The sequence below is a fragment of the Littorina saxatilis genome, linkage group LG7 (assembly GCF_037325665.1).
Source record: "Littorina saxatilis isolate snail1 linkage group LG7, US_GU_Lsax_2.0, whole genome shotgun sequence".
Lineage (NCBI taxonomy): Eukaryota > Metazoa > Mollusca > Gastropoda > Littorinimorpha > Littorinidae > Littorina > Littorina saxatilis.
The window spans coordinates 1803780-1825691 of NC_090251.1; the positions used below are offsets into that span (position 1 = coordinate 1803780).

At 43.9% G+C, this 21912-nt stretch overlaps 1 protein-coding gene across 8 annotated transcripts in view; it reads right to left on the reverse strand.

Moving 5' to 3' along the window:
• Positions 1 to 21912, reverse strand: part of LOC138970437 (putative ammonium transporter 1) — a 66267-nt gene that overhangs the window by 833 nt on the left and 43522 nt on the right. For 7 of the 8 annotated variants that reach the window (XM_070342889.1, XM_070342893.1, XM_070342892.1 and 4 more), the window contains 10 exons: positions 19139 to 19228; positions 17752 to 17979; positions 16562 to 16656; positions 13317 to 13454; positions 11957 to 12190; positions 11261 to 11399; positions 8625 to 8719; positions 5780 to 5906; positions 5290 to 5406; positions 5032 to 5055 (listed from right to left, as the gene is read on the reverse strand). In XM_070342889.1, coding sequence (XP_070198990.1) covers positions 5032 to 5055; positions 5290 to 5406; positions 5780 to 5906; positions 8625 to 8719; positions 11261 to 11399; positions 11957 to 12190; positions 13317 to 13454; positions 16562 to 16656; positions 17752 to 17979; positions 19139 to 19228 — 1287 coding nt within the window. The remainder of the gene's footprint in view (positions 1 to 5031; positions 5056 to 5289; positions 5407 to 5779; positions 5907 to 8624; positions 8720 to 11260; positions 11400 to 11956; positions 12191 to 13316; positions 13455 to 16561; positions 16657 to 17751; positions 17980 to 19138; positions 19229 to 21912) is intronic. The other variant, XM_070342895.1, reaches the window with a different exon arrangement.

The window sequence follows — 21912 nt, forward strand, 5'->3', positions numbered from 1 at the left end:
ACACAGCTCTCATCTCTCTCTCTCTTCTTCCTCGCTCGTTGGTTGTCAGTCTGTCAGTCTGTCTGTCTGTCTGTCTGTTTTTCTGTCTGTCTGTCTGTCTGTCTGTCTGTCTGTCTGTCTGTCTGTTTTTCTGTCTGTCTGTCTGTCTGTCTGTCTGTCTGTATGTCTGTTTTTCTGTCTGTCTGTCTGTCTGTCTGTCTGTCTGTTTTTCTGTCTGTCTGTCTGTCTGTCTGTCTGTCTGTCTGTCTCTCTGTCTGTCTGTCTGTCTAAGTTTTTCTGTCTGTCTGTCTGTCTGTCTGTCTCAGTTTTTCTGTCTGTCTGTCTGTCTGTCTGTCTCAGTTTGTCTGTCTGCCTGTCTGTCTGTCCTTCTGAATAGTAGATTTGTACTCTTATTTCATGCGTGTGTGCGTGCGTGCGTGTGTGTGTGTGTGTGTGTGTGTGTGTGTGTCTGCCTGTCTGTCTGCCTGCCTGCCAGCCTGCCTGTCTGTCTGTTTATCTGTCTATCTGTTTGTATGATGTCTCTTGTCATCTAATCTAAACACATAATCTTGTGCTGAATAGGTAAATGCAACTGATTTATACACACATGAAAGCAAAACTGTGTTATTATTGGGCATTCTCAATTTGTGTGTCGACTATCAAGTTAGAAATACATGTTTGATGAGGTCACTTGTAGTGTATCCTTATAAGTGTCGTTTTTGGGGTCAATCTTACTTTGAAATATTCAAATATATGCGTACAGAAAACGTTAAAATGAATTGTAACATCAACGCCTCTGTTAGTATTCCACTGAAGGAACATCAAAAGATTTCTTATCATCAGTAGTAAGAACGGAATGGGTTACAGGTTATGCGAGTTAAGTTATTACAAAATGAACGGTTATGTGCTCACATTAGTTGTTCCAGGCAGATGAATACAAACTGAACGGCTACTGGATAAGTTGTTGTAGGCAAAATGATTACAACGTGAACGGCTACTGGATAAGTTGTTGTAGGCAACATGATTACAACGTGAACGGCTACTGGATAAGTTGTTGTAGGCAACATGATTACAACGTGAACGGCTACTGGATAAGTTGTTGTAGGCAAAATGATTACAACGCGAACGGCTACTGGATAAGTTGTTGTAGGCAAAATGATTACAACGTGAACGGCTACTGGATAAGTTGTTGTAGGCAAAATGATTACAACGTGAACGGCTACTGGATAAGTTGTTGTAGGCAACATGATTACAACGTGAACGGCTACTGGATAAGTTGTTGTAGGCAAAATGATTACAACGTGAACGGCTACTGGATAAGTTGTTGTAGGCAAAATGATTACAACATGAACGGTTAGCAGATTAACTTTTCCAGGCAGATGAGGAATGGTTAATGTGTTAGCAGGATTACTTGATCGAGACAAAGGATACCCCACTCAATGGTGTACAGACTCAGTTACTCTAGACAAATACAATTCATGATTTGGAGAATTACTTACTTTAGACAGTGGTTACACAATTAATGGTATACCGATGTATTTACTACAGACAGTTGGTTACAAACTCAATGATATACAGATGTATTTACTCTAAACACACAATTTATTTTAAAACATTTGGCCAACTGAATGCGGAGAAAGGGAGCAGCGAGGCATGTTCCATCGAGAAAGGGAGCAGCGAGGCATGTTCCATCGAGAAAGGGAACCGCAAATTCTGACAAAACATTCAAAAATGTCATCTCCAAATCCAACGAATGCATCAAACAACATGCAGACTGTCACAGGGTTTGTAACGTAAAGATAAGGGCGAACTCTTGAGGGATGTTGTAAAATGAAGCAAATGTTTACCGGACTAGTCGTGTGCTAAAATAGATAAAAAGAGGTAAGTTTTGCAAATTAGACCATGGTCCCGAAGGTTTAATGAAGCAGCGTGATGGCTGAAGGGAACTAAAGCAAACATATAGTCGTCCAACGTAAGTATAACTATATATATATATACCGTTCACTACGGGCCCTTACAGGCCATCTCCGCCTCATGTAAACACTTCGTCTCGCCTCATGTAAACACTTCGTCTCGCCTCATGTAAACACTTCGTCTCGCCTCATGTAAACACTTCGTCTCGCCTCATGTAAACACTTCGTCTCGCCTCATGTAAACACTTCGTCTCGCCTCATGTAAACACTTCGTCTCGCCTCATGTAAACACTTCGTCTCGCCTCATGTAAACACTTCGTCTCGCCTCATGTAAACACTTCGTCTCGCCTCATGTAAACACTTCGTCTCGCCTCATGTAAACACTTCGTCTCGCCTCATGTAAACACTTCGTCTCGCCTCATGTAAACACTTCGTCTCGCCTCATGTAAACACTTCGTCTCGCCTCATGTAAACACTTCGTCTCGCCTCATGTAAACACTTCGTCTCGCCTCATGTAAACACTTCGTCTCGCCTCATGTAAACACTTCGTCTCGCCTCATGTAAACACTTCGTCTCGCCGTCCCAGATCTGACCAGGCTTTTACATGGGACAAGACCATCCCTTCACTTGGTCACATGACATAAGACCATCCCTCCGCTTGGTCACATGACATAAGACCATCCCTTCACTTGGTCACATGACATAAGACCATCCCTCCACTTGGTCACATGGGATAAGACCATCCCTCCACTTGGTCACATGACATAAGACCATCCCTCCACTTGGTCACATGACATAAGACCATCCCTCCACTTGGTCACATGACATAAGACCATCCCTCCACTTGGTCACATGACATAAGACCATCCCTCCACTTGGTCACATGACATAAGACCATCCCTCCACTTGGTCACATGACATAAGACCATCCCTCCACTTGGTCACATGACATAAGACCATCCCTCCACTTGGTCACATGACATAAGACCATCCCTCCACTTGGTCACATGACATAAGACCATCCCTCCACTTGGTCACATGACATAAGACCATCCCTCCACTTGGTCACATGACATAAGACCATCCCTCCGCTTGGTCACATGACATAAGACCATCCCTCCGCTTGGTCACATGACATAAGACCATCCCTTCACTTGGTCACATGACATAAGACCATCCCTTCACTTGGTCACATGACATAAGACCATCCCTCCACTTGGTCACATGACATAAGACCATCCCTCCACTTGGTCACGTGACATAAGGCCATCCCTCCACTTGGTCACATGACATAAGACCATCCCTCCACTTGGTCACGTGACATAAGGCCATCCCTCCGCTTGGTCACATGACATAAGACCATCCCTCCACTTGGTCACATGACATAAGACCATCCCTCCGCTTGGTCACATGACATAAGACCATCCCTCCGCTTGGTCACATGACATAAGACCATCCCGTCTCTGTGCACAGTAATACATTTCATAAACAGCACTTGTGCGTTTATCGGAATTTAATTCATCAAAACATTCCAACTCATCACAGCAGTCACGGTGTTGATTTCCGTATGTGACCAAGTGTAGGGATGGTCTTATGTCACGTGACCAAGTGGAGGGATGGTCTTATGTCATGTGACCAAGTGGAGGGATGGTCTTATGTCATGTGACCAAGTGGAGGGATGGTCTTATGTCATGTGACCAAGTGGAGGGATGGTCTTATGTCATGTTACCAAGTGGCGGGATGGTCTTGTCCCATGTAAAAGGTATGTGACCAAGTGGGGGAATGGTCTTATCCCATGTAAAAGGTATGTGACCAAGTGGAGGGATGGTCTTGTCCCATGTAAAAGGTATGTGACCAAGTGGGGGAATGGTCTTATCCCATGTAAAAGGTATGTGACCAAGTGGACGGATGGTCTTGTCCCATGTTAAAGGTAGGCTATGTGACCAAGTGGAGGGATGGTCTTGTCCCATGTAAAAGGTATGTGACCAAGTAGAGGGATGATCTTGTCCCATGTTAAAGGTATGTCACCAAGTGGGGTGATGGTCTTATCCCATGGTAAAAGGTATGTGACCAAGTGGAGTGCTGGTCTTGTCCCATGTTAAAGGTATGTCACCAAGTGGAGGACTGGTCTTATCCCATGTAAAAGGTATGTCACCAAGTGGAGGGCTGGTCTTATCCCATGTAAAAGGTATGTGACCAAGTGGAGGGATGGTCTTGTCCCATGTAAAAGGTATGTGACCAAGTGGAGGGATGGTCTTATCCATGTAAAAGGTATGTCACCAAGTGGAGGGCTGGTCTTATCCCATGTAAAAGGTATGTCACCAAGTGGAGGGCTGGTCTTATCCCATGTAAAAGGTATGTCACCAAGTGGAGGGCTGGTCTTGTCCCATGTAAAAGGTATGTGACCAAGTGGAGGGATGGTCTTATCCCATGTAAAAGGTATGTGACCAAGTGGAGGGATGGTCTTATCCCATGTAAAAGGTATGTGACCAAGTGGAGGGCTGGTCTTATCCCATGTAAAAGGTATGTGACCAAGTGGAGGGATGGTCTTGTCCCATGTAAAAGGTATGTGACCAAGCGGAGGGATGGTCTTGTCCCATGTAAAAGGTATGTGACCAAGTGGAGGGATGGTCTTATCCCATGTAAAAGGTATGTGACCAAGTGGAGGGATGGTCTTGTCCAATGTAAAAGGTACGTGACCTAGTGGAGGGATGGTCTTATCCCATGTAAAAGGTATGTGACCAAGTGGAGGGACGGTCTTATCCCGTGTAAAAGGTATGTGACCAAGTGGAGGGATGGTCTTGTCCCATGTAAAAGGTATGTGACCAAGTGGAGGGATGGTCTTATCCCATGTAAAAGGTATGTGACCAAGTGGAGGGATGGTCTTATCCCATGTAAAAGGTATGTGACCAAGTGGAGGGATGATCTTGTCCCATGTACCTAGCCAGATCTGAGAGGGCCAGGCGACCTGTTTTCACTAGGCGGAGTGGGCCTTCCCAACAAGCCTGTTTTAAAGGTCTACATTGTGTGACAGCAGTGTTAGCGAGTAACGTAAGCAGTGTAGTATTGGAGTGACAGCAGTGTTAGCGAGTAGCGTAAGCAGTGTAGTATTGGAGTGAGAGTCAAATGTCATCGTTACCTGCGTTGTCGTTACCGGCACTTCCTATGTAAATATAACAACAAACATCACAAACATTACCACCACGGATTTCACACTCTCTCACACACAGATACACAGACACAGACACACACACAGACACACACACACACACACACACAGAGTATTGTAGTATCGCAGTAGCTGTCTGGCCTCAAACACACAGACAACGTTCTTTATTTGGACGTGGCCATACATACCAACAGACACAGCCAGGCAGACACACGGACAGATGCTCACCCTGCATGTAGTATTGTAGCTGTCCGGACTCAACCATGCGTAGCACCTTCTCTATGTGACCGTGACCGTAGGACTCCAGTGGGTAGGCTGGCTCGCCGTGCTTTGGGATGTCCAGACCTGTACACACACACACACACACACACACACACACACACACACACACACACACACACACACACACAGTTTTAAAAATGGAAAAAATCCGGTTCTTTCTCTCTCTTAAAGCCTATTGAACTACACTTCTAATTCACTAGCTCTTCTCGGAATACGTATCTATATAGAGTTATTTTCCTTCCACGTCAAACCCACTTCAGTTTAGAACCTCCTTTTTACAGTGATAGACCTGTTTGTAACTAGGAAGTTACCATGGGACTGGAAAAAGGAAACACACTTGCATCGGTCTCCACTAGCATTGAAATGCTGAAGAGACGATAAACAATACCAACCAACCAACCAACCAACCAACCAACCAACCAACCAACCAACCCACCTTTTCGCTCCATGTCCTCCGACACACGCAGAATGCCGGCCAGCCTGAGGATCCCGAACATGAGGAGCGACAGGAACCCGGTCCACAACACGATGGCGACGAATCCCGCCAGCTGCCACGCCAGTTGCTGTCACACACAGAACTCGCCTTAGAAACACAGGTGACAACGACAAAGACAATGACAATGACCAAGACAATGACAAAGACAATGACAATGACCAAGACAATGACCAAGACAATGACCAAGACAATGACAATGACCAAGACAATGACAATAACAAAGACAATGACAAGACCAAGACAATGACAACGACAAAGACAAAGCATACTGACTTTTAACATTGTGACATGGTATGGTACCACAAATGTTAAAAACAAAGCTAAACTCCACCGCATTGTTGCGACGGCTAGCAAGCTTGTTGGGCAACCCCAACGACAGCTGACCAGTCTCTACGAAGCTGCCATTAAGCGGAAAGCTCTCAAAATTGTCCGTGATCCGATCCATCCTCTCAACCCCTGTTTCGAAATTCTCCCTTCAGGTAAACGTTATAAGGTCCCTTTGGCACGCAAAAACCAGTTTAAAAAGTCATTCCTGCCTTCTGCAGTCACCATTTTAAATTCTTCTCGCATCACGTAGAGGCTGGTCGGCTGGGAAAAAACAAACAATGTGTACATGTGAAAGTGTGTGGGAAATATTTGTAATGTGATTACTCGGCTGTGAAACCCAACTCCTGTGATATGAGAGGGTAAATTTACATAGTGCAATATCATATTTGATTGTATCCCTTTTATGTTTTATGTTTTATGTGTGTCGTCCTATACAATTGTTGTTATAATCGTTTACAGGCAGGCAGGGTGTGCCGAAGAAAAATTTCCATTTTTATGTAATATTTTAATGGACAATAAAGTGCTGTTATTGTTATTGTTATTGTTATGACAATGACAACGACAATGACAACGACAATGACAAAGCCAATGACAATGACAAAGCCAATGACCAAGACAATGACCAAGACAATGACTCTCCCCCTCTCTCTCACTCTCCCCCTCTCTCCCTCTCTATCTCTCACTCGCTAATACCTCAAATATTATATATGTATTCTTAAACGGATTTTTGTTCTGATGTACAATTTTCATTCAATTTTCTTTTCATGTTTGCTTGCTTTTCACTTAAACTGTACAATAGCCGCCATTTATATGTACTTTCTAGAAAACGGTAAACACCACTATAAGCATTATGCTTGTTGTTGTTTACTCAATATGCGTTTTTTGTAAATAATGCACAAACGTTGAATAAAACAGTTTAAACCAAAGACAATGACCAAGACAATGACAAAGACAATGACAAAGACAATGACAAGACCAAGACCAAGACCAAGACCAAGACAACGACAATGACAACGACAACGACAATAATAACGACAACGACAATGACACTTCAACGACAACGACAATGACAATGGCAATGACAACGACATTTCTCTATCAAACGAGGGGAAAAGAGTAAGCAGTGATCTGCTTTTTTACATGTGGCCCTCGCCCTAAAGAGGGAGCTATCTAATATTGCTAAAGAATTTGACCAAGTTAAGAAAACAACTGATTCATGATTTCTAATACCACCTTTGAGAGGACAGGGACCGCCTCGCTTTTGTCAGACGAGTCAGTGACTAACTGTTACAAGCTGTATCGTGTGTACAGTGTAACCCCGCTTTTAAGACACCCAATTTATGACTTCCTTCTTTTAAGAATATTTTTTCTCAGATTTTCTGTTCATAACCTCTGTAAATGTGTCAATGTGTCAATGTGTCTCTATTTGAGACTCTCTTCTTAACAAGACCTGAATTTCTCAGATTGTGTGCATGTCTTAAACGGGAGGCTCATGGGCTGTCTTAACGGGAGGCTCGTGGGCTGTCTTAACGGGAGGCTCGTGGGCTGTACAGGGGCTGAGGGGCCCGGACCGAACGTGGTTGCCATCAAACCGAAGGGTCTGATTCGTTGAAATCACAACAAATGTCAATTTCAACCAATCGAGCACCGCGACTGGCTGCCACCCGGTTGGTAACCTTCTCGTGCCCCTCGGCCCCGGTGTGACAATGGTTGAGGTGTAACAATGGTTGAGGTGTGACAATGGTTGAGGTGTGACAATGGTTGAGGTGTGACAATGGTTGAGGTGTGACAATGGTTGAGGTGTGACAATGGTTGAGGTGTGACGATGGTTGAGGTGTGACGATGGTTGAGGTGTGACGATGGTTGAGGTGTGACGATGGTTGAGGTGTGACGATGGTTGAGGTGTGACAATGGTTGAGGTGTGACAATGGTTGAGGTGTGACAATGGTTGAGGTGTGACAAAGGTTGAGGTGTGACAATGGTTGAGGTGTGACGATGGTTGAGGTGTGACGATGGTTGAGGTGTGACGATGGTTGAGGTGTGACAATGGTTGAGGTGTGACAATGGTTGAGGTGTGACAATGGTTGAGGTGTGACGATGGTTGAGGTGTGACGATGGTTGAGGTGTGACGATGGTTGAGGTGTGACATTGGTTGAGGTGTGACGATGGTTGAGGTGTGACGATGGTTGAGGTGTGACGATGGTTGAGGTGTGACGATGGTTGAGGTGTGACGATGGTTGAGGTGTGACAATGGTTGAGGTGTGACGATGGTTGAGGTGTGACGATGGTTGAGGTGTGACGATGGTTGAGGTGTGACAATGGTTGTGGTGTGACAATGGTTGAGGTGTGACAATGGTTGAGGTGTGACGATGGTTGAGGTGTGACGATGGTTGAGGTGTGACGATGGTTGAGGTGTGACAATGGTTGAGGTGTGACGATGGTTGAGGTGTGTACCGACCAGCCCGGACTCCTGGTCCCACTTGAGCAGGATACCGTTGTCCTTGTTGAGGAAAGCCACCGCGATCACGCCCCACGTGCCCCCGCCAAAGTGAACTGCAACAACCACCACAATCATAATTAAGTAGGCATTCAACATAGCGCACCTAATATTAAATCCCTTTTCTATAGCTCAACGCGCTTTACAATTTCAATACAACAAACATAAAAAACACACACAGTTCATGTTGATATCCGTTTTCTCGACATGTCTGTAATCATTTGCTGACAGTCAGCATATTAGAAATAACTCATAATAACAGACATAACGTGTACAGAATAACTTATTTGTGTATGTGTTTGTGTATGCGCCATATCAATATCCTCATTATTATTATCATTGTGTCGAGAAAATGAATATCAACATGTGCCAACAGGCGATGTTTTTAATTTGACGTAGTTTGTCGGCGGTATTTTTAGACTGATAAACAGGTCCCGGCCTGACCGCTATAACATTTAACAGGTCAGCTAAAGTCAGTTGTGGTTGGTCAGCTAAAGTCAGTTGTGGCTGGTCAGCTAAAGTCAGTTGTGGCTTGTCAACTAAAGTCAGTTGTGGCTTGTCAACTAAAGTCAGTTGTGGCTGGTCAACTAAAGTCAGTTGTGGCTGGTCAACTAAAGTCAGTTGTGGCTGGTCAGCTAAAGTCAGTTGTGGCTGGTCAGCTAAAGTCAGTTGTGGCTGGTCAGCTAAAGTCAGTTGTGGCTGGTCAGCTAAAGTCAGTTGTGGCTTGTCAACTAAAGTCAGTTGTGGCTGGTCAACTAAAGTCAGTTGTGGCTGGTCAACTAAAGTCAGTTGTGGCTGGTCAGCTAAAGTCAGTTGAGGCTGGTCAGCTAAAGTCAGTTGTGGCTGGTCAGCTAAAGTCAGTTGTGGCTGGTCAGCTAAAGTCAGTTGTGGCTGGTCAGCTAAAGTCAGTTGTGGCTGGTCAGATAAAAGTCAGTTGTGGCTGGTCAGCTAAAGTCAGTTGTGGCTGGTCAACCAAAGTCAGTTGTGGCTGGTCAGCTAAAGTCAGTTGTGGCTGGTCAGCTAAAGTCAGTTGTGGCTGGTCAGCTAAAGTCAGTTGTGGCTGGTCAGCTAAAGTCAGTTGTGGCTGGTCAGCTAAAGTCAGTTGTGGCTGGTCAGCTAAAGTCAGTTGTGGCTGGTCAGCTAAAGTCAGTTGTGGCTGGTCAGCTAAAGTCAGTTGTGGCTGGTCAGCTAAAGTCAGTTGTGGCTGGTCAGCTAAAGTCAGTTGTGGCTGGTCAACCAAAGTCAGTTGTGGCTGGTCAGCTAAAGTCAGTTGTGGCTGGTCAGCTAAAGTCAGTTGTGGCTGGTCAGCTAAAGTCAGTTGTGGCTGGTCAACTAAAGTCAGTTGTGGCTGGTCAGCTAAAGTCAGTTGTGGCTGGTCAGCTAAAGTCAGTTGTGGCTGGTCAACTAAAGTCAGTTGTGGCTGGTCAGCTAAAGTCAGTTGTGGCTGGTCAACTAAAGTCAGTTGTGGCTGGTCAGCTAAAGTCAGTTGTGGCTGGTCAGCTAAAGTCAGTTGTGGCTGGTCAGCTAAAGTCAGTTGTGGCTGGTCAAAGTAAGCAAATGATGCACCAACAGTGAGCCCGACAAGGGAAGAGCAATCAGTCGTGTGGACACCGTGTGATGTCAACTCACACCTCTAGCTCTATGTTAACTCACACCTCTAGCTCTATGTCAACTCACACCTCTAGCTCTATGTTAACTCACACCTCTAGCTCTATGTCAACTCACACCTATAGCTCTATGTTAACTCACACCGTGTGATGTCAACTCACACCTCTAGCTCTATGTTAACTCACACCTCTAGCTCTATGTCAACTCACACCTCTAGCTCTATGTTAACTCACACCGTGTGATGTCAACTCACACCTCTAGCTCTATGTTAACTCACACCGTGTGATGTCAACTCACACCTCTAGCTCTATGTTAACTCACACCTCTAGCTCTATGTTAACTCACACCGTGTGATGTCAACTCACACCTCTAGCTCTATGTTAACTCACACCGTGTGATGTCAACTCACACCTCTAGCTCTATGTCAACTCGCACCTCTAGCTCTATGTTAAGTTTGTCAAAGGACAAGAACATTGAACACGACGACGGGCGCAGTGGCTTAGTTAGGCACACACACACAAAAAGTCTGTATTTTTTATTTTTTTTATTTTTTTATTTTTTTTCCCCCCCAAACCATGTTTTTAAGTTATTTTGTCAAAAAACAAAGACTTTTTTTGTTTGTTTCCCCAAATGCCAAAAAAAAGTCTAGGGTCGCGCGAAAAAATAGGGTCGGTCGGGATACCGTAAACAGACTATTTTGTTGTTGGCCTTATCATTTCCCAACAGTCAGTGTGTCAGTGTGTCAGTGTGTCAGAGTGTCAGTGGGTCAGTGTGTCAGTGTGTCAGTGTGTCAGTGGGTCAGTGTGTCAGAGTGTCAGTGTGTCAGTTTGTCAGTGTGTCAGAGTGTCAGTGTCACAATGTGTCAGTGTGTCAGTGTGTCAGTGGGTCAGTGTGTCCAGTGTGTCAGTGGGTCAGTGTGTCAGTGTGTCAGCGTGTCAGTGTCCCAAAGTGTCAGTGTGTCAGTGGGTCAGCGTGTCAGTGTGACCTACCGGCCACAGCGTCCAGCGGGTCATCGACCTTCATCTTGACCATCAGCCAGGAGGTGATCTTGTAACAAATGGCGGCCACGAAGCCCAAGATGGCGGCCCCCCACGGGTAGTACACGTTGCAGCCAGCACACGCCGCCACCTGTAACACACAACGCACACATTACTGTCACATGACACCCCCCACTGTCACTGTAAAAAAAAATCAAACTCAAACAACAAGTAGGTTACGTTATCGGAACGTTTGATTGCTGACAATTACATAAAGCTAAAACATGACATTGACAGCTTCGTCCAGCCAACGATCCTCAAAGCTAAAACATGACATTGACAGCTTCGTCCACCCAACGGTCCCCAAAGCTAAAACATGACATTGACAGCTTCGTCCACCCAACGGTCCCCAAAGCTAAAACATGACATTGACAGCTTCGTCCACCCAACGGTCCCCAAAGCTAAAACATGACATTGACAGCTTCGTCCACCCAACGGTCCCCACAGCTAAAACATGACATTGACAGCTTCGTCCACCCAACGATCCACAAAGAGCCCAGTCTCCACACAGTAACTCTTGTATCCCCTCACTGCCGCCACACGCTAACTCTTGTATCCTCTCACTGCCGCCTTACCATTTGGATAGGTCATGCCTACATCACAATTCACACACACTCACACCACCAATTTGCAAACCAAGACACTGACCATGCCAGTAAGCGCCCCGTTGAGTGTGGTCAGCAGACTCCAGCGCTGGTTGCCGAAGAGTCCAGTCTTCTGCAGCAGCATGGTGAAGAAAGCCGACACTGACCCCGAGATGATGGTGTTGACCACCGAGAGAGCCACGTTGGCGCCGTTGCCAGGGTTACTGATGGACAGCTCCGACCCGCCGTTGAAGGCCAGGAAGCCGAACAGCAGGATGAAGCCGCCCATGGCAGCGAACTGTGACACGGGGAAAAGACACGTTGTGGTCACTAAGGTGTGGTGAGGTGAGGTGAGGTGAGGTTAGGTGATGATGAGATGATGAGATAATGATATGATGAGATGAGATGAGATGAGATGAGATAGCGTAAGATAACATAATAATAATAATTGTCAGTAAGTACTGGTGTCACATGACTGATGTGAACCAGTTGATTGGCTAATGGCGATGCGCTATAACTTGGAGTGCGCTAACTTTTCCACAGAGCGTATTCTTCCGCCCTTTGCCTAAGCAAGACTGTACTCTCATCCTCAGAATTAATTAATGACATGTAGCTTATATTCTCCACAATACCAAAATACCATAAATTTCCTGCTTCTCAATTAAAGCAGAAGTGGTTTTTTTCTGACAGATTGCATGTGCCTGTGCCACAGTTGCCACTGATCTAAAAATAGAACCCGCTGTGTCTAATTTTTCAGTTTCGACTTGCGAAGATTCTTCTTTTTTCTCTGGCGGTACCGACAATATCGTTATTGAAACAATCCCAGTGCACTAAGGGATTTTTAGAGAAAATCTCGGAAATAATGAATTTTCTCGATTTGCTCTATAAATCCCTTAGTGCACTGGGATGTCTCAATAACTGAAATAATAATAATAATAATAATAATAATAATAATAATAATAATAATAATAATAATAATAATAATAATAATAATAATAAGGGTATTTAAATGGCGCAAATCCTTTTAAAAAGTTCTAAGCCTCTCACAAAAACATAAATAAATAAATAATCAAAAAACAAGATAGGTAGGTTGTTGGAACTTTTGTTATTGACAAAACAATACGTTACATTCATAAGTATACCGACTTAACGGTCTTTCAAGTGCACAGACACACAATGAGTAACAAGAACTTAGCAAAGTATAAATTTGAACAAATGTTCATGAAATTGACATTCGTGCTTGCATTATACTTTACTGAGTTGAATATAACGTTGGCAGTCTCTTTGTTTTTGGATCTATACATAAATAAATCATAAATATAAGATAACTTAAGATAAGATAAGATAAGATCATCATCATCATCATCATCATTATCATCATCATCATCGTCATCATCACCACAACCACCACCAGGGTTGCTTACCGGCACGGAGTGACCACGGATGTCGAGCGTGGTGTTGGACTCGGAATGGAATCGTCCGATGCGCGGGCCGATGATGAGGGCGCCCATGAAAGCCGCCGTCCCTCCCACCACATGCACCACGCCGCTGCCAGCAAAGTCCTGTAGCACAAGGAACAGCAAAGTTGCATAAGAATAAGATTTAACAGTCCTGTGGGTGACTGCTTAGGAATTTCAGATGTATTTTAGTGCATCTCTCAATTCTTAGTAAATGTGATATGTTTTAGTGTTGTTGTGTTTTAGTGCAATTCTTAATTCTTAGTAAATGTGATGTATTTTATGTGTGTGACCACCCGACACTGCATGGCAATTGTCCTTCTTTTATCAGGACAGGAACATGTTGAGTCTTGAGTCTTGAGTCTTGAGTGAGTATTCGGGCTGCTTTCTCGCTGGGGAAAGCGAGCTGCCATACAGTACGGCGCTACCCATTTTTTTTCTTTTTCCTGCATGCTTGTATTTATGCTTCCAAGCCCTGATATTTTCGCTGTGAACTTAGGTTCTTTATGCGTGCACACTAGGGTGTTCGGACACCGAGGAGAGTCTGCACAAAGTTGAAATAAATCCCTCACCGAAAGTGGGGATCGAACCCACTCCAATAGTGACAACTGGTTTTAAAACCAGCGCCGGTAGCGACTGAGCCGTTTCCACGCCGGTAGCGACTGAGCCGTTTCCACGCCAGTAGCGACTGAGCCGTTTCCACGCCGGTAGCGACTGAGCCGTTTCCACGCCGGTAGCGACTGAGCCGTTTCCACGCCGGTAGCGACTGAGCCGTTTCCACGCCGGTAGCGACTGAGCCGTTTCCACGCCAGTAGCGACTGAGCCGTTTCCACGCCGATCGCGACTGAGCCGTTTCCACGCCGATCGCGACTGAGCCGTGTCCACGCTGGTAGCGACTGAGCCATATCCACGCCGGTAGCGACTGAGCCATTTCCACGCCGGTAGCGACTAAGCTATTTCCACGCCGGTAGCGACTGAGCCATTTCCACGCCGGTAACGACTGAGCCGTTTCAAGGCAGGTAGCGACTGAGCCGTTTCCACGCCAGTAGCGACTGAGCCGTTTCCACGCCGGTAGCGACTGAGCCGTTTCCACGCCGATTGCGACTGAGCCGTGTCCACGCTGGTAGCGACTGAGCCATATCCACGCCGTTAGTGACTGAGCCATTTCCACACCGGTAGCGACTGAGCTATTTCCACGCCGGTAACGACTGAGCCGTTTCCACGCCGGTAGCGACTGAGCCGTTTCCAGGCCGGCAGCGACTGAGCCGTGTCCACGCCAGTAGCGACTGAGCCATTTCCACGCCGGTAGCGACTGAGCTATTTCCACGCCGGTAGCGACTGAGCCGTGTCCACGCCGGTAGCGACTGAGCCATTTCCACGCCGTGGGAGCCGAAAATGTTGCCAGGACTGAACATTTTGGAAGGCTGGGGTCCAGGGGCCGCCAAGGCTCCGGCGGGGTGCAGGGGCAGAGCCCTTGCTGGGGGGTCTAGGGGGGCAGTGCCCCCCAGCCGAAAATGAATTTTAGCAGTTTAGGGAGGGTTTAGGTGGCCTCTCCTAACTTTAAATTTTTAGAACAAACAAGCTTTTTGGAGATGCATAATATATACATCTTGTAAACTTGAAGGTTTTTGTAACTGACCAGCTGAAAATTAATTTTAGCATTTCATGAGGGTGCTATTTCAGCCTCTGCTGGCTTTAAAACTGATAACAGCAAACAAACAACAACAAATGGGGGGGGGGGGGGGAGAATGCACAAAATCAAGAACCTCTATATTTGAAGATGTTTGGTTGTATACAAGTGGTCAACACATTTCAAGAGTTTTTTTTAGAAGCCCCAAATACAGTCCAGGGAAAACCAGTGCCTGGCCTGTCTAAAAACCTCCGCGAGAGGGATTTTGCAGCAAGCGAGAGTGAAGATAAAAAGAGGGAAATTTTTTCTCTGCGCGCGAGCCAGCAAGCAGGATGTCTCAGGAATGTATAAGCTTAAACAAAATCTTAAAATTGGAGATGCACAAAAGTAAAAAATCTTGTTAACTTGAATTTTTAGCAATTCACGAGTTGCTATTTGAGCTTCTTCTGGCTTTAAAACTGAAAACAGCACACACTCTTTTTTTTTGGGGGGGGGGGGGATCAATGCACAAAATCAAAAACCTCTATACTTGAAGGTGTTTGGTTGCATCACTCTTACTAGAGGGGTCTACAAAAACAAGTGGTTAACAAATTTCAAGAAGGGTTTTAGAAGCGGCTTTAACAAAAACTTAAAATTGGAGATGCACATAATTAACAATGTTTGTAAACTTGAAGGTATTTGATTTTATCACCTATACTAGTTTGTCTTTGTTTAAAACAAATGTTTACTGCATTAAAGGAAAATCGCCATGCAAACACAGAAAATAACGGTCACTTCCCTTGTACTACACATTTGTACTTGTAGCTTATGATTTTATCACTGCAGGTGGTATATTCTCAAATAATTGTTGAACCATAGCTTGAACCAAATGAGAAACAAGTTTCAAGTCAGTTTGTTTCAATTCAACACCTTCAAAAGGGCTAACTGCTCAGGTTATAAAAGAAGAAGGTTTAGACAAAAACAGAAACCGCCAGAGTTATATCCCTTGCTAATGTTATACAGTCTTCTGATGCTGCTTTTCAATTCATCATTTCAGGAGTTATATTCTAAAATTATTGTTGAATCATAGCTTGAATTAAAAGAGAAAAATGTTTAAATTAAGTGTGTTTCACTTGCAAACTTTCTAAAGGACTATGTATCAGAAGGTATACCACTGGTTCACAGATCAGGAATGCAATTTTTTTCTACCGCACCACTGAAGGTCTCTGAATCCCTGCAAGAGGGGTATATAAAGTTGTGGGTGAGCAGAGTTTTCAAATAGATAGCAACTAAGATGCCACATCCGCCAGGATGACATGTCATTGCTGCTCCCTACATGTCACTCAAGGTATCAATTTGGTAATGGTGAAAGGTAGTTGACCTTCTGTTCACAGAACGGAGTGTAAACAGCAGCTGCCAGGGATTAACAAAAAAAGGTATAAAAAAAGCCAACATTCTTCCTGGGACGGAAATCCGTCAGGGACGGAAGAAATCCCACCCCTGCGGGGGTAGCGACTGAGCCGTTTTCACGCCAGTAGCGACTGAGCCGTTTCCACGCCGGATCGGCACGAGGGACAGCACAGTTGTTAAAGTGGGTACCCACCTTGTAAGCCACCTTGCCAACGTCGTACTCCATTCCGCCTGACAGCCACCCCTCTCCCGACCACACCCAGTGCGTCACCACGGGGTAGATGAAACCTGCACGTCATACCACATACGTCATACGACATACGTCATACTTCATACTGAATTTTCACGCCCTAGTTATAGATAAATGTGACACAAGGTGGTAAATGAAACCTGCACGACAAACGTCAAACCTCATGCTGTATACATCATACGTCATCATTCACACTCTAGTTACAGATACATGTGAAACCAGGACTGGTGGTAGATGAAACCTGTACGTCATACTTCCTACTTTATACGTCATCTGTAACATTCTATAGATACTGACAAACGTGACACAATGCGTCACCACGAGGTAGATGAAACCTGCACGTCATACGTCGTACGTCAAGCGTCATCTTTTCATATATATTCCACTCTAGCTGCAAACAAGAATGACACAGCGCGTAACCACCATCTGGGGAGAACAGAAACAAGATAAATGAAAATATGATGATGATGATGATGATGATGATGATGATGATGATGATGATGATGATGATGATGATGATGATGATGATGATGATGATGATGATGATGATGATGATGATGATGATGATGATGGTGATGGTGATGATGATGATGATGATGATACAGTACGACCAAAAACAATAAATATTAAAAAAAGTATCCCTTCAAGCAAAGGGAAAAGAAAAACAAGATGATGATGACGATGACAACAACAACAATGGCAATGACAACGACAACGATGATGATATTGATGAAAACAACAACGACAACAACACAAATATACGACAAAAACAACAAAGACAAAAAGTAACCCACATCACCCCCCCGTCAAGTCACCAGTGAGTTTCTAATAGCCAACCAGGCTGTAGGGACGATACAAACGATGAGCAACCAACTCACCAGTGAGTTCCTGATAGCTAAATAGGCCGTATAGGGACGATATAAAACAATGAGCAACCAACTCACCAGTGAGTTCCTGATAGCTAAATAGGCTGCAGGCGCGGGGGAAAATAAGCAACCAACTCACTAGAGCGTTCCTGAAAGCCACAAAGGCTGAAAAAAACAAGCAACCAGCTCACTAGATAATTCCTGATAGCCAAATAGCCTGTATAGGGGCGGGAAAAAAAGAAAAACCACAACAAGCAAGCAACTGACTGGTGATGAGAAAGCTGTAGACGAAGTAGGCGACGAACTCGCAGCGTTCAGCCAGCGCCCCAGACACGATGGTGGCGGCAGTGGCGGCGAAGACGTACTGGAAGAAGAAGGTGGCGAATTGGACGTCCGGCATGTGGGCCGAGGCGAAGTACTCGTAGCCGATGAACTTGTTGCCCGGCCCGAAGGCGAAGGCAAAGCCGAACACCCAGTACGCCACCCCGGCTACAACTGAAACAGTCAACAAAGCTTCAGTCAGCTATATGGAGCAAACTAGTAATATTAAGCAAACTAGTAATATTAAGCAAACTAGTAATATTAAGCAAACTAGTAATATTAAGCAAACTAGTAATATTAAGCAAACTAGTTTTTTTTGTTGTTTTTTTCTGTTTTTTTTTTCTTTTTTTTTCTTTTCTTCTTTTTGTTTTTGTTTTTGAACCTCAGTTACAATATGACTCGCTATGAGTATGATACTGTGAGCGAAGCTGAACAGTTTAAACGTAAACAGAATGGGTTATAAATAATAATAATATCATTCTTTCGTTTAGCATGGACAATCTTCGAAAATGTACAATATTTTCAATCAATTATAATTTAGCTTAAGCAAACTAGTTATATGGAGCAAACGACACACAACTAAATACTTAAAAAGCTCAAAGGCAAAGGCAAATCCTAACACACCCAATACGCCACCACGGCCACGACCGCAACAGCTAGCTACTGTCACGTACATGGAGCCCACGACACACAACTGTACATATCCATAGACATTGTGCTTGTTATCATTCTCTATGTGTTTTGTACATTTAGTATGAGCCAACGACACATAACTGTACATATCCATAGACATTGTGCTTGTTATCATTCTCTATGTGTTTTGTACATTTAGTATGAGCCAACGACACACAACTGTACATTTCCATAGACACTGTGCTTGTTATCATTCTCTATGTGTTTTGTACATTTAGTATGAGCCAACGACACACAACAAAATACCAAAAGTTTGACAGCAAAGGCCAATCCGAACACACCCTATACGCCACCACGGCCACGACTGACACAGTCACCACGTGCAGCTAGGCTTTCTTTCGTGAAAACACACTCATAAGAAGAGAAAATGGAGGAAAAGGAGGAAACAGGGTTTGCCGAATCTAAAGTAAGACAATACTTTGAAGATGTTATCACTTTTTCTTCACCCTGATGTCTGAGAAGACTTAAGATTGATGTATACTTTGGGGTGTTGTTTATAGCTTTATAATCAGCTACAACTGTGTTAAAAAGTGTTACGTGAAAATCGTGTTGCTCCTGTCGTTCTGGCGCAAGCAAAGATTACTAGCAAAATGTCAAAGTAAGTGTGTGTCTCCTGACATGGACCACCCTCTTCACTCACAGGAGTCGAGCAGGTTCTTGATGAGGATGTTGGTGGAGTTCTTGCTCCGCACTGACCCCGCCTCCAGGAAGGCAAAGCCACACTGCATCACTGTAACAACAACCATGACACAATCACGTCACTGTAGCACAAATACACACTGACGTCATTGTAACACACAAACACAATGACTTCATTGTAACACATATACACAGGGACGTCACTGTTACACACAAACACACTGGCGTGAGCCACACACGTCAAGATATTCAAAAACAAATAGACTGCTAACGTTCCAAACTTCAGAATTTAAAAAAACCCACAAGAATGTGAAGTTATTGGAACGTTGAACATAATTATGATAAAAACAATTTTTAAAAACCAAAGGATTTCTGTACAGGTCAACATTTTAACAGCAGCAACCACACCTCCCTGGATGCACGTGTGAGAGGTGTCTGGTAAATGTACAGCACCTCCACAGACAAACAAGAAGGGCAAAGCCCATACGACTCACATGCTTGACCTTGACCTTTACATGACCTTGACCAAGGTCAAGGTCATCCAAGGTCATGCAACACAAAGCTGTTAATTCAAGACATAGGAAGTACAATGGTGCTTATTGGCTCTTTCTACCATGAGATATGGTCACTTTTAGTGGTTCACTACCTTATTTTGGTCACATTTCATAAGGGTCAAAGTGACCTTGACCATGATCATATGTGACCAAATGTGTCTCATGATGAAAGCATAACATGTGCCCCACATAATTTTTAAGTTTGAAACAGTTATCTTCCATAGTTCAGGGTCAAGGTCACTTCAAAATATGTATACAATCCAACTTTGAAGAGCTCCTGTGACCTTGACCTTGAAGCAAGGTAAACCAAACTGGTATCAAAAGATGGGGCTTACTTTGCCCTATATATCATATATAGGTGAGGTATTGAATCTCAAAAACTTCAGAGAAAATGGGAAAAATGGGAAAAATAGCTGTTTTTTAGACAACATTTATGGCCCCTGCGACCTTGACCTTGAAGCAAGGTCAAGATGCTATGTATGTTTTTTGGGGCCTTGTCATCATACACCATCTTGCCAAATTTGGTACTGATAGACTGAATAGTGTCCAAGAAATATCCAACGTTAAAGTTTTCCGGACGGACGTCCGGACGGACGTCCGGACGTCCGGACGGACGGACGGACGGACGGACGACTCGGGTGAGTACATAGACTCACTTTTGCTTCGCATGTGAGTCAAAAACAAGTAGAGTTTGATTTTATATTATCCCTGGGCACATCCACACCTGACGGTTTGAATGCGAAAATGTGATGTACTGGTATTCCCCAAACATACTGTGGATTTACGGTACGTGTGTATATGTGTGTATGTGTGTGTGTGTGTGTGTGTGTGTGTGTGTGTGTGTGTGTGTGTGTGTGTGTGTGTGTGTGTGTGTGTGTGTGTGTGGTGTGTGTGTGTGTGTTTTTTCCTTATTTTTTTCTTTTTGTTTTCCCGTTTATGAATGTGTTATACTTTTTGTTTGTGTGCGTGTGCCCCTGGCATCATCCAACCTTCTCTCCCCTGTCATTTATTTCCGTTCCTATATAGAGTTCCTTCCCTGTTTTGCGTGTTTCCCCTCCATTTTCTGTTCAAACCTTGTTCGTTCCGTGTTGCGTCTGCTTTTTGTTGCCTTTTGTGTTGTTGTTTTTCCCCTGATGAAGCTTTCATAAGCGAAAATTCGTATCGTCTTGTGCTGTTCTTGTATCGGTGAGTACAGAAATCCTTTAAATTTTTTTTTTTAACTTTGTTCATCTCACCACAGTGACTTCGTTGTTTAGATTTTGATAATTATGATAGAACAAAAGATTACATTCACACAACTACGTCGATAGAATGGTCTGTAACGTGGACAGACATACTAACGCTTACGTTGAAGATAATGAACTTAGCATACAAAGCGTAAAATAAATGTTTTGTTCTGTCATAAATAAAACGTTCAAACATGTGTTTTTGTTTGACATAAATCACACTATGCAAGGCACAGAATGTATGTCAGGAAACCCAATGGGGTACATTTAGATTAGGCCAAAAAAAATAGGTCTGTTTACGGTAACATAGGCCCAAAAAATAGGGTCGGTAGGTCGGGATTTTTTTTTTTTTTTCCAAAAAACCATATTTTTACGTTATTTTGCAAAAAACCCAGATGATTTTTTTTTTCCCCCAAATGCCAAATAAAAGTCTAGGGTCGCGCGAAAAAAATAGGGTCGGTCGGGTTACCGTAAACAGACTATTATTTTTTTTTGGCCTTAACAATAATAAAATAACAAGAAACGAAAAGAAAGGCAAACTGTTTCACAAAGACAAATAAACGTAGTCCGGTGAAATAAATAAGGATTTCACAATTCAAAATACCACAATACCACTGTGACAACAACGAATACACAAAAGTAAATATCGCGCATGATACAGGTAGACAAGACACACATTTTGATACCTGGTGTGACCAAGTACACAAACACATAAGTTAAATCATACTGCATCGCTAAAACATACATACGAGCAAAGTTGCATAGAAAAAAAGGTATAACCTCAGGTCACAAGAGTGGCAGTTTGACCACTGAAACCTTTAAAAAAAAAACTGTTATCAACGTGATAAAGTGGTCAAAGACGAATCAAAAGGGAAAGAGAGGCGTTGTAAACATTAAAACTCCGCAAACAAACGCACAGAAAAGAAAAGAAAAACAGAAAGCGACATAGACACAGCCAATAGTGTAGATCTCTCTCTCTCTCTCTCTCTCTCTCT